General features: G+C 35.1%; 1 protein-coding gene across 9 annotated transcripts in view; it reads right to left on the reverse strand.

Moving 5' to 3' along the window:
* Window positions 1-18,416, reverse strand: part of DYNC2H1 (dynein cytoplasmic 2 heavy chain 1) — a 165,174-nt gene that overhangs the window by 71,130 nt on the left and 75,628 nt on the right. For 7 of the 9 annotated variants that reach the window (XR_013945208.1, XM_080576938.1, XM_080576943.1 and 4 more), the window contains 9 exons: window positions 16,118-16,183; window positions 13,941-13,991; window positions 12,325-12,402; window positions 11,051-11,182; window positions 8,909-8,981; window positions 7,368-7,528; window positions 4,483-4,608; window positions 1,108-1,218; window positions 312-467 (listed from right to left, as the gene is read on the reverse strand). Coding sequence is in view for 7 of the 9 variants with exons in the window: in XM_080576938.1 (XP_080433064.1) it covers window positions 312-467; window positions 1,108-1,218; window positions 4,483-4,608; window positions 7,368-7,528; window positions 8,909-8,981; window positions 11,051-11,182; window positions 12,325-12,402; window positions 13,941-13,991; window positions 16,118-16,183 (954 nt within the window). In the remaining 2 variants the exon portion in view is untranslated. Of the gene's footprint in view, window positions 1-311; window positions 468-1,107; window positions 1,219-4,482; window positions 4,609-7,367; window positions 7,529-8,907; window positions 8,982-10,454; window positions 10,534-11,050; window positions 11,183-12,324; window positions 12,403-13,940; window positions 13,992-16,117; window positions 16,184-18,416 lie in introns of those variants that run through there. The other 2 variants (XR_013945209.1, XM_080576944.1) reach the window with 2 other exon arrangements.

The raw sequence follows: 18,416 nt of genomic DNA on the forward strand, positions 1-18,416 counted from the left end.
TCTATTCAAAGCAAAAAAAAAAAAATTTCACAGGATATTTGCCATGGGACCTCACTCCTCAGCATCCATTAGAACACAAATCACACAATAGTTCCATGCAGGCAGTGGCAGTTTTCAGAGGGACAGGAATTTAGGCTACTAAGATGTTATTCTGAAATTAATTCAAAGATAATAATAAAAGCAGGCACCAGAAATATCCAAGTTTTTCTCATCTCTGAGCATGATCCAACATACACAAGATGAAAAACACTTCTCAATACAAAAGGTAGTAAATGGGGTAAACTTTTAAAAAGCCATCAAAAAAGTATTACCTGAGGAATATAATTTCTTCTTTCTTGGCACACAGCATGAAACCATGCTAAACAAAAGAGAGAATGGGCTCGAGACAAGTTTCCCTTTCTATTAATTTGTTCTGGTGTCCAAGATTCATATGTTCGCAAGAGGTTCTTTTTAAGGCCTGGAGGTGCCTGCCAAGGAGATAAAAACACTGTGTTCTAGTAAAAAAAATTATGCTTTTATGTTTTATTTTCTCAAATTCCAAGTTATAAATTATAAATTAATGATATGACAAGTAGTACTTAATCAAACAAAATTTAAGATAAACAACTGCCTATAATAAATCACCTAACAAAAGGATCTTATATTGAAAATAATGTAAGCATACTCAATTAAATTATAACCAGAACCAATTGTTAGGAGGACTGAACTACAGTAAAACAACTTAGTGAAAGGGATAGTAATGTATCAAAATATGTAAATTTAAAAATTCTTTTTTTTTCCATGAACAGGAATCTTTCTTCTGTTTTACAAACTCAACTACCAATTACTATTTTTGTGACCAGAGCCAACTGGCCTTATGCCAGCATAGCTCTCTGCTCGCTAGCATATGATAGATAAATATGATAAAATGTTGGTCTTCTGATTTAATATTAGGTAGTGTTTTTAGAGATTTAAATCACATTTTCTTGTTTATAAGGATGTTTTTTCTTATTGGTTTGTAAATAGACCACATTATCCAAACTTCAGTCTATCTGAATACATAGCTTACTATGCATTAAAATTTATTCTTTTTAAACATTCAATACAAGCTTTCCAAACAGATCTTACTTCATAAGTTATTTTCAGACTTGATTGAAGCAAAACTGGAGTAAATTCTGGATGAACTTCAGTAGTGAGCCAAAGGCGAAAGTTTGGTTGAGGCTGTAACGTATTCAGTTCCTGTCAAAGATATGTTATATATTGAGGTAGGTTTTGTACTTTGTTTTTCTTTTAATACACAGAACAGTATTTACAAAATGATATTTTGAATTAAAAAGTTATGCTTGTCTAAAAATTACTTATTTGTTTTTTATAAGTAAGGTTACTTAAAAGACTACAATTCAAGGTGTGTTGTCTCCACACATTTTATGTGCTTGCTGTGCTCAAGTTCAAAGTTCATCCTAGCTGTGTCAAAATATTTGCAACTCCTTCCCAGGTTCTAAATTCAGAGCCTAAAAATATATAGCAGTTCTTTACTTCTCTTAAGTAAAGAACACCAAAAGGCTAGGTCTCAAAAGAAGGCTTGGACTGTGGGTTGCATATCAACCACAGATCTCAATGAATTTCAATAACTGTGCATCTATATTAATTTTTGTTGTTTTGTGTTTGTTTTTTTTTTAAATGTTTATGTTATATGCATACTCCATGTATTACGATTCACAGAAAACTACAGATAGGAAAATGAGTTCTAATAAAATAAATATTGTTAAACTCCATTTCAAATAAAGATTTCACAAAACTTCATGTAATTACTGATGTACAAAAGCATATATTTTCACAGATGCTTTATGTATAAAGCCAGCAAAGTTGCTTGACAAGTGCCTTGAGAACAAAGGCAACAGTTTTGTGGGTGTGCCTATTCATACCTCAATAAACCCTAGCAGATTTGCTTAAAATCCCTTCATTTTGGTAACCTCTAAGACATAACTGTTTTGTTTTCAGTAGTTTTAGCAAAAAATATTCTCTTAACCCATGAATCATTCTTCTCTTTAGGCAAAACAACAACTCTATCTGGTACACTGAATGTTGAAAGGAACCTCTGGAGACTGTCTAGCCCAAACCCTGCTCAAAGCAGGGTCACTTACAACAGGTTGCCCAGAACTGCGTCCAGTCATGTTTCCAATATCTCCAAAGACACCTGCACATCTCTGGGTGACCTGTTTCAGTGTTTGACTATCCTCACAATAAAAAAATAAAAATAAAATAAAAATAAACAAATGGTTTATCTCATGTTCAAACAGAAATTCCTGTATTTCAGTTTGTGCCCATTGCCTCTTGTCCTGTCATGGAACACCAGTAAGAAGTCTGTCTGTCTCCTTCAATGCCTCTCATCAGCTGATACACACACTGATAAGATTCCCCCTGAACCTCTCTTCTCCTGCCTAAACGGTCCCACATCTTGTAACCTCTCCTCAGATAACACATAACACAATGAATCATAGAATCATCTAGGTTGGAGAAGACCTTCAAGATCATCAAAGGCCAGCCATCAACCTGACCTACTTAGTCCCATCACTAAATCATGTCCTCTTAGTTCTGCATCCACATAGCTCTTAAAATACCTCCAGGTACACTCTCGTCCCTTCATTGCCTTCAGGGCCCTTTGCAAGACTCACTCCATATGTCCATTGTTTCTGTTGTGCTAGGCAGCACCGGAGGCTGTTGGCCTTCTTTGCTACAATTGCAACTGTTGGCTCATAGTCAGCTTCCTACCTGCCAGGACTCCCCCCTCCAGCTGTCCAGGTGGTTTAGGATTATTATTCCCCAGTAGAAGTACTTGATTCACTTCTCTTTGCTAAACTTCATGAGGTTCCTGTCAGCCTACTTCTCCAGCCTATCAAGGTCCTTCTCAATCCCTCCTCCCAGTTTTGTACTATTTGTGCTTGCTGAGGATGCTTTCTGTCCCATTATTCATGTCATTAATGAAGATGTTAAACAATGTTGGCCACACTATCAACCTCAGTAGGGCACCAGTGGTGACTGGCCTCCAGCTGAACTTTGTGCTGCTGACAAAAAGCCCTTTGAGCCTCATAGTTCAGCTAATTTTCAATCTACCTTGCTGTGGTACAACTGAGCATGTATTTTCATCATCTTGACTATGAGGATGTTATGGGAGACAAACTAAGATGTGAAAATGATCCATACCCTTGGAAGCAAGAGATTTAAGAAAAAGAAAAGAAAAAAAAAAGGAGATTTATATGCTGGTTTAAGCGAAATTGTCAGCTGCATGTATCCTCTGGTATACTGTGTTTAGGTAGAAGACAGCTGAGGGCAGTGAGTTGTAAGTAGTGAGGCTTTAACCTTCATATTGATAAAGCTCACATTGACCAGTGTGTTAGAAGATGTATTTCATCTGCTCAAAGGGAAAGGCTGTGAGAACTAAATTTAAGTATTTGGATGGAACTGAACTACAAATAGGCAGATCTCTCTTATGATGTTCAAACATATGAACATGATAGCCTCACTTGTTAACGGTACGCAAAACAGACAAGAGGGTGAGCTGAGTCAAACCTCAATGAATCTCAGTCTATATTAAGTTCAGCAGGAAGTTTAACACCTTCAGAATTATGTTCTTGCAGAAGGAATAAGAAATTTTTGATATATATCCATATGTACTTACCAGATTTAAAATTTTACTCTTATAATTAGTAAGAGGCTTACAAACACTTCTTTGCAATTCATTACCATATTCAAATTAGATTAACACACATCAGTATTATCTTGCTTTGCCTGTCCATTTTTTCATAATGGATTAAAGGTACTTGCACACTACATGGCTCTTGTTAGACACAAATACACTCCTAGCTCATGTGCATGGAGTACACTTTATGAACAACTGTTAGAAATAGGACAACTAAGATTGTAGTAATTGTTGATAAGAAACCTTTTTTTTTTCTAGTTAGTTTGCTTTTTGGATTTTACAGTGACATATAGGTAAAGCTAGCAAGTCAATGCACTTTAGATGCAATAAGTGTGTTTCTATAAAAAAATTACACATTTTAATTTCAAATTAGCAAACACCGCTTAGTGACTGAGAAACAAGCTGTATTTAAAAATAACAAGAAAAGAACTAAGATAGCTCTAGAACTGAAGCGTAAAAATATGTATAAACTTATAAATTTTACTATATAAAGAAAAAAAAGCAAGTATACATGGATTCATTGTTCAGCGAACAGAGGCAGTATCTCATAAAGTATCAGAAAGCCTAACAGAAGCATTTGTACACTCCCTGTGGCAGAAATACTCTATGTAGTCTGAAGATTAAAGCAATCACACAAAAAAAGCAGTTGCTTAGATCTGAAGCATTTCACCTTACTCATGACTGAGAAACCTGCAACGGTTTATTTTTCAGTTGTTGGAATCACCATGGAAATGCATGATTGTTTCAAAATTGCCTCCTAATTTTGTCTAGTTTCCAAAACATTCTCGTCTAGCCACAATTACCTTTTCCAATACAGGAAGCCAAGGTATAACAAGATGCAGGTTCTTTAAACACAGCCATTCTCCATTGCGTGCACATTCTTTTAAAGTTTGAATAGCTAGATCAGCTTGACCTTGGCCCATTGCAATCTGAAATGGGGAAAGAAAAAAAAATATTGTATCAGGAATTTATCATGCCTCATTTAAGAGCTAAATAAAAAACAGTTTTTCCAAGTATGTGTATGTATACATACTGTATATGTAAAAAAAAAAAAAACACAAGATGACTTAACCATAACCAACATTTTCTCTAATGTGGTAGGGTACTAAAGTAGGGAAAAGATTGATGAAAGTATAGTTTTTTCTTTGCAGCATATCTAACCAGAGCTTCTTAAGAAACAAAATTACCTAATCGTTTTACGAAAAAATACATACATCACTCAGTGACAGTGATGGCGTTCCCTGGGAACTCAGAAGTAATTTAAATATCAGTGACTGAACTATATTACTGTAGAACTGCTGATATGATAAAAATGAAAGATAAATGGGAACAAATTTCCTTTTGACTTTAAGTTAGGAGTACTTCCTTTGAAGAGAAACTATCAATTTCATATTGACATGAGTGAAAAACTAAGGTTTTTCTCTTTCCAGCTGGGAGATATGAATAACTTAGCAAGAAGTCTTTTCATATTTTTTTATAGTACTATATTGCTGCTAAAATACATTTGGAAATCAAATGTAAAGACAAAGATTCAAAACTGAATTTTCAGAGAAATCAGTGAAAACTGAAAATAATATAAAGATTTGTTTTGCAGCACAATTACTGCAACAATTAATGTTGGACTAACAGTATGTTCACCTTAGTTCTCCCCTAGAATCTAATTGGAAGCTGTACATAACAAAAAACCCTAAATGAAACAGGCTGAAATGAAAGTGGCTTTAAGTGATATGAAAAGTCTTGAATTGGCATTACTGCTGTAACAAAATAGAACCATTATGATTAATATAACTTTACCAAATATCCCTTAACAGGAAATCCATCACATCTTTTTATCCAAAAACTCCACTGAATGAAAGAAGTTTGTGGCCTTAGCTTTATACGTTGATACAGGGTGTACTCTGCCTACACAAAACTGAGTATAGTATCTTGAAGTAACTTTAAATAGACAAAAGAAGATAACTGAAAGAGAATAAAGTCACCATACGATATGGTAGTGTACCACACAAATTTAGGTGTCTGTTCTTTATGCCATAAGAGGAATGATTTCAGAGAGAAGAAAAACCCGATCTTCTACATTCTATTCAAAATGCATCAGAAAGTACAGGAAAAAAATAACCACCACCAAAATATTCTCATTAATAGGAAAACTTTCAGATGAATTACTTTTGAGTACCCCTCTTTAATCAAATACTGTGCCATGTTACATTTTACATGTTGAATATGTAAAGGACATTTAGAGATAAACACAAAAGGCTGTGTGGCTGAGTAAGAAACATGCATTCTTAAACACTCACACAGCTAGACATGATGGCAGTGAGATCTAAATCTTTACTATTTAATGGGAAAAATGTATTTTTCATTAGTGCATGTTCCAGGAAAAGAATAATAGCAAGTATCTAAAAGCAACATTAAACTTTCTATTTCTATACTAACCAGTGATCAGCTAGGTAACTCCCCTACCCTGAGTATTTCAAGTGAAAGAAGGAAAGAATGTTTTACTGAAAGGTATAAAGTGCAACAGTAGAGTGTATTAGGAGTATTAGGAAATCACTTGTATGGTAGAGTAATTCAAGTTGGAATGGACCTTGGAAGGTCCAACCTCCTGCTCAAAGAAGGATCAGCAATGAGTGATAAAACCTGAGGGCTTTGTCCAATGGACTCTTGGAAACTTCCAAGGGCTGCACAAGACAATCTAACCATTCTTTTTTCCTGACTGAAAAAATTTCTCCTTATATGCAGAACTTGTAGTTACAATTTATGCTCATTGCTTCTTGCCTTACTGCAGAAACTCTGAATCCATTTTCTCAGTGACCTCCTTTGCAAGTATTGAAAGACAGTAATTAGGTCACCACAAAGATTTTTCTGCTGCCAGGGCACAGTGCTGGCTCATGTCCAGCCCCCTGCCTACAAAAACCCTCCAGATCTTTTTAGTAGAGCTGCTCTCCAACCATTCAGGTCACTGCCAATATCACTGCAAGGGGTTCTTCCTGTCCAGGCCAGGACTTTGCTCGTCCTTCTTGTTGAGTTTTGTACAGTTCCTTTTAGCCAAGGAAAGCTAAGGAGCACTGTGAGCCCATCACTCAGCGGGGCAGGGCACTTAGTGACAAGGCACACAGAAAATGCTGAGATACTCAATGAGTTTTTTAGCCTGAGTTTTCACGGGTAAGGCCTGTTCTCAGGCCTCTTGGGTTTCCCAAGCCTACTAGCAGGAGTGAAGCACTGCCCACAGTAGAGACAGAGAGATTTAGGAATCACTCAACATGCTTAAAAATATGTAAGTCCACAGGAAAAGATGAGATGCATCAAAAAGTGCTGGGGGGGCAGCTAACGTCATTGCAAGACTACTTGGTATCAACTTCTAAAGGTCATGTTGATTTGGGGTGTTTCCTGACGAAAAAGGCAAAAGTCACATCTGTCTTCATGAAGGATAAGGTCGAGGAAGATCTATTAAATACAGGCCAGTCAGCCTCAACTCAGGCTGTGGGAAGATTATTGTGCAAGTCCTCTTAGAAACTGTGTCCTGGATGGTCAACCTTAAACATTTTTTTCAACAGACATGAAATGTAAGAGTTCTGTTCAGAACTCCCATCAACAATTTAATTGGTTAACATTTACTTCTAAAGTTCCTCAAAATATTTTTCAGAATTTCACAAAAATACCCAAGTATTTACTCTCATCAAAGACTGACCTGATGGTAGCATTCAGTATCTCTTTCAACGCTGGCAAGTTCTTGCAGCTCTTGAGAAGGATCAGCACCAGGAGAAATAATTATCAATATGGGCTCAATTTCTAGAGTCTCTTTATACAGACGTTTCAGACTCAGAGGTGATGGAGATAATTCTTTTATTCCTGTAATCAGAAATATTATGAAAATAAAGTGACTACACAGGATGGAGTGCTCTTCAAAAGACTTTTCCTATTATTCAAACAAAATGAGCCAGCAAATTAATGGAATTAAGTCAGATTTCTTCAAAGCTTAAAGACTGATACTGTTTCTGCTTTTTTATTTGGTTTAAAATTACTAAAAAAGCCCTTTTCGGTATACAAATGAGAATATTAAATGACTATAAAAAAATTAAACTGCAGTATGACACATAAGTAGACATTATTATAGATCCTGGCATGCCACAAATCCACAGGCCAAAATTTTGGTTCTAAAATTCCATTAATAACCTATTACTTTAGTATGGTTAAACAGTAATATACATCTGTACATACTCAAATAATTCAATTATCAGGATCTGAGTGAAGAAAATCTGAAACCTTCAAAATACAAGCACACATACAAGCTTTAAATTGAGGAATTATATTACTTGCAAGGGAAAAAAAAAACACTCCAAAACATCCTGATGTTGCTGAAGTCGTTCTTTAAGAGTTTAGAAATATGGATGTATTTTCAGAAAACAATGGTCACTGCAAAAGGTTTCATTACAGGTGTGTGATGTTCCTATACTCTTTCCTTGGCATTTATCTTTTGTCATTGCCAAAGATGGTAACACACTAGACCAACCGCTCTTCTTCACTTGTTCAGTCATCAAGTTCTTATTCCTAAAACTGCTTAGCTTCTATAAACAGATGCACAAAATATTATACAGCCAAAATAAACAAGAGGTTGATGGCAGTGCTACTATTTTTAGCAGTGCAAGTAGATGCACTCAGATTCCTGAAAAGCTTCATTGATTAGTTTTGATATCTTACATAATTTTATGTTAACTGGAAACTAAAACTTGGCCTTGCATTAACTGAGGAATAGCATAAAAAGCCATGATTGGGCAATGGACTGGAATCTGTGCACACCTGCAACTTATTTTATTGTAGTAACACATTTATGGAAATGATGATAATTTAAAAGATGTGCCTTGTAAATGAGTAACTGCTTAGCCAAATATGTTGTAGCACTTTTGAGATACACCACATATGAAAATAAATAGTCTAAGTATTCTTCCATAAAAAAGTTTGGGTTTTAGAAAGTTGGACACAATATTTAGATAAAGCATAGTGTTCAAAAATAAATTAATCTGACAGATTCTTAAAATCACAATGCAGCAAAACAAACAATTTTAGAAGTACTTTGCAACAACACTTTACAAAAACAAAAACAGAAATTCCATTTACAACCTATTTTTAAATTATAAAACTTCTGTAAGAACCATAAAATAAAATGTATGACCAAAAAAAACGCAAGATTTAATTGCTGTGTGGAGGCACCCTGGTGAAAAATGAACTTACCTAGGGCTTTACATGCAAAAAGAGCCATAGCACTCTGTAGTCTGTCTGGTCTAACAGCCTGGACCACAAGTACCTTAAAATAAAATATATTCAGGCGAAATTCATTTATAAAAATACACTGTAACAACTAAAAAAGCAAAACTCTTCAAAGAAAACTTTTTTTTTTAACTTCATTCTAGAACTAAGTTATTTTCTCTAAATATATATAGCTATCCAATCATTCCTTTCCAATATAACCTAATACAATCATCCTTTGTAAGCATTTTGTCTTCTGATTAGAACTGGAGGATAGTTCTACATAAAATGCCTATTTGTAAGCTGGAACTTTTTATATCCTGTTTCAGAATAAAGGTATATATCATGCGGATAGCAGGAACAACAAAAAGCAAACTTGACTTTATACAGCTCTTCTAAACTATAATTTTATACATATATTTAGATTGTAAATCCTTAAATGGAACATCAGTGTTTCTGATTTTAGTGCTGTAATACAGTAAAATAATCAATTTTGAAATAAGTTCTTTTGTTTAAGAGCAACTTCAGAGCTTTACATTTCTTTTAACTTACTGAGATACTCAGACTTGCAAACCTCCTAGTTATGCAGATGCTTATCACAGAATCACAGAATTGTAGGGGTTGGAAGGGACCTCAAGGGACCTCGGGCCCAACCCCCTGCCAAAGGGAGGTTCAAAGTTCTTCAAAAGAACACTGGGTTCAAAAAGAACAAAAGGGCTCAATGTTTTTCTTATGTTCTTCAAAAGGCTACAAAACATGAACAGCTAAACAATTTGGATAAAATTAAATTAGCAGTTTCCCCACTAGCTACCTCTTTTTCAGCAATTTCCATCAAATGTTCAGTACAGGCAACTGCAGGCAGCTAATCCTACTTCAGTGGAAATGATTTGTTAAAATCACCACCCCTTCTCCCACCCCTTCACTTATCCACAGACCTGTACACAAAACCACAATTCTGAACCTGCCATCATACTCCAGTTTCAAAATTTGGAATATCTCTTGTTGGTTTTGAAGGAAAACATAAATTTTATTAAATTTTTAGGAAAGCACTACTTTTTAAGCATGAAACTATGCTAAGTGTTCAATATACAGTTTGAAAGAAAATAACTTATGAGTTGCACATAAATCTGTACTAGGTAGTTTCAGTAGACTTCATCATGACAAACATTCTTAATGCACCCTATGCAAGGAACTAGATATATAATACGTTGATCATTCCAGATTTATTTTCCTGTATGTAGAAATTCAATGACAGTACATTGCACATACAAGAATAACTGTTCTGCACTTCATCAAATCAAACATGGCTCAGACAAACTCCTTTGCAAAATGATTCTTCCTACATTCTGTGTACAGTATTTTAGACATTCTCTCTTTTCCTCCACAAAAATGACCAAATAGAGAGCTTTTGATAGCTAGCCAACATGAAAATGCATTGTCTTTAACACCCATCCCTTCTTTGGATCGAAAAGGGCAATCATTCTATATGGAGTTTCTTCAATTGAAAAATGACTGTAAGAAAATTACTTACTTTTGAAAATAAGTAGCAACACCCTTTCTTTCATAAACACAAGAGGGATGACATTTTTCTCTTCCTGGGAAGAAGGATCCTACAGGGGAGTAAGGAACCTGTCTCTCCAACATTCTTGGTGAGTTTTTTAATCAAGGAAGAGTAGAATTTCAAGACTACTTTTCTAATAAGCAGTGGCTGCTACAGCATTTTATGATTTTCAGTCAGGTGTCTGAGTTTGCATTTAACAATTATCTAAATTAATGATGCTCAACAAGCTGAGAAATTTTGCAGTAACAAAGCAACCATGAAATAATTTAAATACCTATTCATAAAATCAATTCTGTGAGTATTAACAGAGACCTTGTTACCCTGCAGCATATGCTCAGTTGCAGCCAATACGCTAACACAAAGAAGACTTAGATATGAGAGAATTTAGCATATATTATAGAAAAAAACCACCTTAGATTAAATAAACTAGTTGAGCTATAAGACAGCATAGATATTGTCAGTGCTTATAATTCAACCAGGTCTGAAGCCTAAATTTCTAAGATGTAAAACTTACTATCAATGCTGAAATCACAATTAATTTTAAATAATTTAATATGGAATATTACCTGCTGAAATAAAGAAATTCTTTTTACAATAGTAGATGGAAATTCTTGCTCGCAAACAGAGCTCTGAGAAAAAGCATGCCATAGATCTTCATCTTCAAGGCACAGTGTCTGATAGAGACCTGGGAGAGATATCTACAAAATAAATAATGCATGTTTAACAATAAAGAATAGTCATTTAGACATCGTATATTTTAAGTCACTCACAAATACCACTATGATCCTAAACCTGTAAATAATTGTGTGTATCATGTAACTCCATTCAATTTTAATCTTGCAGTTCAAAAACAAAAGGTTACAACTTAAAATTAACCATTTGTTTACCTAGTTTCTGCAAATGTTAAGTCTGTATTTGCTCTGTATTTTAGTTTTTAAACTTCTAGGCTCAATTTCAAACTTTGGGCCCTACCTAATTTTATTCCTCCCTTTCATCACGACAAGGATCTTTTTCTATTCGTGCATGCTATTGATTGACCTAGTTAGGGATTAAAAAAAACAGTGAGCACCAATCATGCTTGCCACACCGTTATTGTAATTGTTTTTATGTCTGGTGAACAGAACTGAAAAATAATCATCTGTATATTTAGCACCAAAAGTCCTTGCCAAAGACTGCTCAGGTTTGCCTTGCTGCTGAGCTACACGGAGGAAGAGAATAAGCTAGGACAGAATTTCAGGGACTAATATTTTCATATAGTTGTCCTTAGATGAAAGGATTTCAACATTGACCACTGCAGGATGAATCAAAGCCAAGAAAGTGTTGTGTTGTTTTAATATGAAATTACTTGATCTGAGCAATTACAAACTCTGAAATACCTCTAAGTGTTTGCACAAAAATTTGGTAAGTAGAAAACTAGTTTCCCAATTAAAGACCTATGGATTTTAATACAATATAAAGTGGTTTCTGAAAAGACATTATACAAGAGTAACCTGTAATTTAAGTATTTGCAATTTTCCTTTGCATATTTTTCAATTTATACAAATTGTAATATTTTGGGTAGGCTTAAAATATTTTCTAATATATGTTCGCTCACATGCACATCATTGTTAAATTCGGTAGAGACGCACACAAAAGATTTCAGAACAGATGAAATAACAAATCAACTTAGATTTTTTTTCAAAGGGGTATATAATATATCACAGTTTCTGTAAGATGTAACAATATAATATAACAAAATGCTTCCATTTGACAAATACATATGTGAGTACTCAAGTTCAAATTACATTTGCTAAAACCAAAGACATTTTAAGGTAAATTCAAACTGCCATGTGATGTATACCTTCAAAGATGCTACTGCCCAGGCTCGTTCCTGTTCTATCCAAGAAGGAATCTGGTCACGAGCACTTCTTTGTGAATCCTTATTGAGACAAGTTACATTGGACATATAAGTTACACATTTTTTTGTGAACCACTATATTCAGTGGAAAGACTGCAAAACCCACACTTTTAATAAAAAATATTGCTCATAACAGGAATCCTTCTGTGTACTGTTGCTAAAATCATAAATGGCATAAGGAAACAAAAGCTACCAATTTAGAGATACACTGTTCACATCAAGTTTTGCTTAACTGCTTGAGCCTGAAAATGTCATTATTTAGTGTATCTGTAAGTCCCGCTCAAGTCTAAGTAGTTTTCTTTTGTATAAAGACAAGTGACCCAAATGACTGACTATTTGCATATGCACTCCAATCAACTGACTTCAAAAAATAACTCAATTACATTTATTCACAGTCATGAAGAGGATGGCTCTTCACATAAAGGGCAATTCTAGGGTAATTCAACAGGCAAAGTATCATTCTGGACAACTCTGCACTAGTAAAGTTTGGCCATAGCTTTATGTTTCTATTTCTTAGTTGTTGGGGATGGAGGAAATTCTAAGGATGAACAACAATATAGTCTAAGCTGCAGCAGAATCTCCCTCATCAGGAAGCTCTGCATTCACTACAGGACAATGCCACCATATGAGTCACAATCGTACCCTGTCATCTGATCCCACAGATCTCCAAAAGTATACATCAGAACCAGAAAAGATGCATAAAAGCTGACAAGGATGATGAAAGCTATGGAACAACTCAGAACTGGTTGCATTGTCCTGATATAGATATGTAAATAAGATTAAAGGTTAAAAGTAATTGGGAGTAATGAAAACTGCAGCCAACACTGACGGAAATAAGCTAGCCTGACCCTGACCAAAAGAAGAGAGATTAGCAACAGAAGAGGCAGAGACAAAACTCAGGTTTCTTAACACCCCTTTCAAAACTGCCAGAATATCTGGTTCAAAGAATGTCTATAATGGCTAAGACTAGGAAATGCTTAGCTTTTTCTTTTCTCTACCCTTTTCTACTGGAGGATTATTTTGAAAATATACAGCTTCTGTAGAATTGAAGGACACTTAGTAACTGTAGCATAATTAATCAGGCAAGCAACTGATGCTTCTAGCTTATGTAAACTAGGTGTAGGTAAGTACATCTCCAGATGCGGAACTGAGGCTCTGGAAAAAAGCTAATCAAATGTAGTAAAGTGTGTGGACAATCGCATCAACTCATGCAAAGACTACAACTCATGTATGACACTGTAGAAAAGAGGGATTGAGAAACACTTATTTTAGTTACAGAAAAGGGTTTAAAACCTTTTAAAATATACTGTTGAATTTTAATGAATAGCAATCGTGCTAACAGTAATAAAAAGAAAAAAGGCAGCAAAAACAAAAAAGATATGCATAGAAAACAAGTTGCCGTATTCAAAAAGGTTTATAATATTACTATGTGAAAGGTTATCTGTTCCTTTCAAGTATTAATGCAATTAACAAAACAATGTAGAAAGCACATAATCTTAACTTCTCATGATTTAATTAGATGTTACTTTTTCCAGAATACACAAATAAAAGTAGCTTACTGATTTTCTTACGGTATCTCCAACAATCACACCTGTAAAAGTCTCCCATTCCTAGGGGGAATAAATGAACAACTCAGATAAATGACCAGACATCTTTAAGAATAAAAAAATAATGCGTAGTAGCATATAGGCAAAACAGAAATAATTCAGAGGATAAACAATTAAAACCTAGATTCTGAAAGAGTTATACAACATTTTTTAAACTCCACATAATACTAACAGTATGTCCCTTTTGTAGCATCCAAGCTATGGGATTGCAGTGCTTTACAAGCAAATAAACCAAAGGAGAAACCTTATAGTTTCCAAGACCCACAGCTTCCACCCAGATCATCCATGTACAGACTCTCAAGGAGTAACACGCCTGGCTGACAAGGACACACATACTGCCTGACCAGTTATCAGTAGGCCCATAGAATATGGACCTAATTTTTCAGTGTTGTTTCATGTTATAGCAACCAAACAATGCAGTTACTAGAACAAAAGGAGTACTTAGTAAAACAGGTTGGTATTATGAACCCTTTAGTTGCATTAAGAAAGGGGTAATGTCAGGTGAGGCAATATAATGATTAAATCTTTTAGACTTAGTATTTGTATCCAGGAAGAGAGCTTTTAATCATTTTTAAACAGATTAGATAAGTATTTAAAAACATGCTACAGATTATATAACCCTATATTTGGAGGTAGTACTAATAAACCTCCAGAGCATAGAAAATTTCCATTGTCAGTATCTATAAATCTGTGATAAAAGAAAACTTTATTTTTATTGTTAAAGACCATTGTAACATTCCAAATAAAAATTCCAATCAACTAAAACTACTCTGATATAATCTTTTGCCACCCATAGATCTAGCTGAGTCTTGAATTAATTTTCTTTCAATTTTAAGTGATGATCGTCTCCCATTAATAAACACTCATGTACAGAAAAATTCATGAAGTTTCCCTTGTTTTAAAACCAGAAATTGTGTAATATCTTTATATAGAAAAGCAGAAACAGTATATGTGCAGCCATGTAGAACTACCTCAGAAAAATCTATACACATTAATTCAGAAAGACAGTGTCTTAACATTAGAATGCTTTATCTCTTACTAAACATTGTGCTAGAAAAATTTTTATCACTACCAAAAAATTCATAAGCACAATAGGTCAAATTCTTTTGGGAGAGGGACTTGGAATATTGAATTCTCTAGCAGCACAGTTACGTGACTTCTATTCTCACCACATTAAAAGCTTTCAAATAAATATCTTGGAATAATAACCACTTCACCTTAATTTTCCTCAATAAATATTTTGCACAAGCACTCTTTTCTTAGCAATTTTAATGAAAATAATTTCTACCTTTCAGTGAAGTAAGAGGATTATTATTTGCCTGTTTTGACTTTTGAGTACTGAGATACTTGGATACTTGAGTACTCAGGAATGTGCATTACATGTAACCTATATCAAGTGGGTTAAGAACTCTAACAGCTGATGGAAATACATGCTCAACAACAGCAATCAACAAAGAAATCAGTACCTACAGCACTTAAGAAGCCTAGGCAGTCAAGCTTCAGTTTAGTCAGAAAACTATTTCCAATTTGTTGCCTTCATGAGTTTATAAAGTCAACGATTAGGAAGATAAAACAGTATTTTCAGAAGCTGAAGATGAGTAATGTATATGAATTAGGATAGTCCTAATAATAAAGAATAACCACAACTACCACCAACATGACAAATTCAAGTTAATTTTATCAGGCAGCTTCACTGAGGAAACGAATCCCACAGACTATGGGATTTCACTTAGTCAATCCATACATCTGCAATAAAACTATAGTGCATTCATAACATCAAAAAGTTTCAACCTTGTTCATTAAATCCACATCCTTCATATAATGAAGTTCCGTTACTTGCTTCAAATGTATTATCTGGTGTTTACATTCTTCCCCTTACTGACTTGACTCTAGCAAGTTGGTATTTACTGACGTTTTGTATTCCTTCTGGCCTTCAGCTTCTGCTACTATAGAAAGCCATGGATGTCCTGCAGGCTCTGTATCTCCTTTCCATGTAGGTATTTTGGATAATTAAATGTTGACTTGTGCTAATCAGCCATCAGCATTAATCTAAGACCCAAGGAGAGGAACATGAAGGTCTTATGAGGAGTGGCTGAGGGAACTGGGGAATTTTCTTCTCTAGCACTTACATTCTCTTGAAATAATTCAGGGTGCATTCCTCGTACAAAATGCAGAGCAAACATTAGCTGATCAGCCTGAAACAAAAGCAGAAAAAACTGCATTTGTATGTTCATCAGACATCACCTTTCTTATGCTTTCTTATGCATAAAGAAAATTTTATTAATAAAACAGCTCGAATTCTATAGCAGAGACTTAATGACACATCTTAATTCCAAATTGCTAATTACTTCTGCAACTTTGAGAGAAACACTGACCTGAAACCTGTATCTAACTACATCTAAAATTCAAGGGAAGAAGAAAAAACAGGTATTTTTAACAAAGCAATCATACTAAACAGAACCCATTATTTTTGAAACTATAGACAGGAAATGCTTCAAAACCACCAGAGAAGACAGAAATTTGGAAAAAAAAAATCCTAGGTCTGTTGCACCACTTAAATTTCAGCCAGTTTTTGAGCACTGGAGCAATAAATGAGGAGCAAGGATTCATTGGAACTATTGAATACACCACACAAACACTTAGAACAATATTTATGAAAATAATATTGGCTTATTAAAACTGGGATTCTTATGTCCATAGACAGAAACATTCACAAACAGATGTATTTTTCCAAAGCTGTACTGTTAAGCACAGATTACCACATAGTGAAGTTGATGTGAAACACTGAAAGTAAATACTCTTTAAAATCTGGAGCGCACAGACACCTAGATCGAGACATCAGATTTCTAAGGACTGTCCTGTAACCTGGAAGATGTATTTTACCAGACAGTAGAAGATAAACACATTTTATTTCATTAGAATGTAAGTTAGCATAAGGCATATTGAAGCTGATACCTCTTTTCATTTTAATAAGGTGAAATGTAATTAAAAATACAAAGCAGAGGTGACAGGGAAGAACAAGAGAAGGAAACAGAACACAATGCATAGCATTGTATTAAAGCTGCAGAACTTAGCAGTCTCAGCTGATAAACACAACACCCCTGCACTCCTATAGAAATTAATTCTGTTTTTGACTTCTAAACAACGCTGTTTGAATTTTCCACAGTGTGGTTTCCCACATACTATGCCTTATGTGTACCTCAAAATGACAGCTTGATTGTCCTTAGCTCAAGGGCATCTACATGAGAATCCTCTTACTTTCTCCATGTAATCCTTAAAACAAAAGGGCAATAGTGTATACTCAACAACTCCAGAGTCTTTTCCTGTTAAGGGCTGTAAAACCAAATCTCACAGATTCCTGAACAGGAATGGACATCCACATGTTGTGATGGCTCTGCCACCTGGTGGACACCTGAACTCAGATCCCACAAGGGATCTAGGCACACTAGAAACACTGCTATCCTGGACCCAGAGGTGCACACTAGTCATGTTTTGTCTGCATATCAGAGAGCGCCTCAAACATTTACCAGTCCTGCACACTGGTTTTGAAAAAAAGATGCCTGAATTCATGAATTAAACAGAAAATCCACTATGATACCTCCCCACAACTGAAGAAACCGGTCTGTAAGGATAAGCCGTGTCACATTCCAGTATGTAAGTTTAGATGAAGACCGCTTCATCATATTATATTCGGGGAAGAAATAACAACATGTATTTCAGATGACAGAAATTATGATACTGATGTCAGCAAATGAACCAGTCTCTGCAATCTGTAACATCTTACCACATGTTTGTAAGTGACATCAAACTGGGGGGACCAGTGAGTACATTTAAGGCAGGGCTGCCGTTCAAAGAGACCTGGACAGGTTGGAGGAAGTGGCTGACAGGAACTTTGCAAAATTGGTGTAACACAAGTGTAAAACAAGTGTAAGTCCTGTCCCTGAGAAGGAAGAATCCCTTGTAATGATACAGACAGTGGATTGCAAAGGACTCAGGAGGGTCTTGGGAGACAGGAAGCTGGACATCAGCCAACACAGTACTCTAGCATCAAAGATAACCAACAGAACCCTGGTTCTTTTAACAAGGGCATAGTTGGCAGAGTAATGGAATTGATTATCCACCCTTCACTCAGCAGTTGTTAGACCTCATCTGTAGAATACTGCATTCAGTTTTAGTCCCCCAGTACAAGAACGATGTTGATAAACTGAAGAGTTGGGCTAACGGTCACCACGATTATCGGGGGATACATCCCAAGGATTCTCCTTCCTTGGAGCTCATAAAAAGTCACCTGGACATGGTCCTGGGCAACCTGTTCTGCTTGAGTAGGGGTTCTTGCAGGATTCTTGCAAGCTAAACCATTGTGTGATTCTGAGAACTGCATTCTTTTTTTGTGTATCTTATTGTGTATATTATCTATGAATACACTGA

This window comes from Anser brachyrhynchus (genome assembly GCF_964034855.1).
Source record: "Anser brachyrhynchus genome assembly, chromosome: 1".
In the NCBI taxonomy this organism is placed as follows: Eukaryota; Metazoa; Chordata; class Aves; order Anseriformes; family Anatidae; genus Anser; species Anser brachyrhynchus.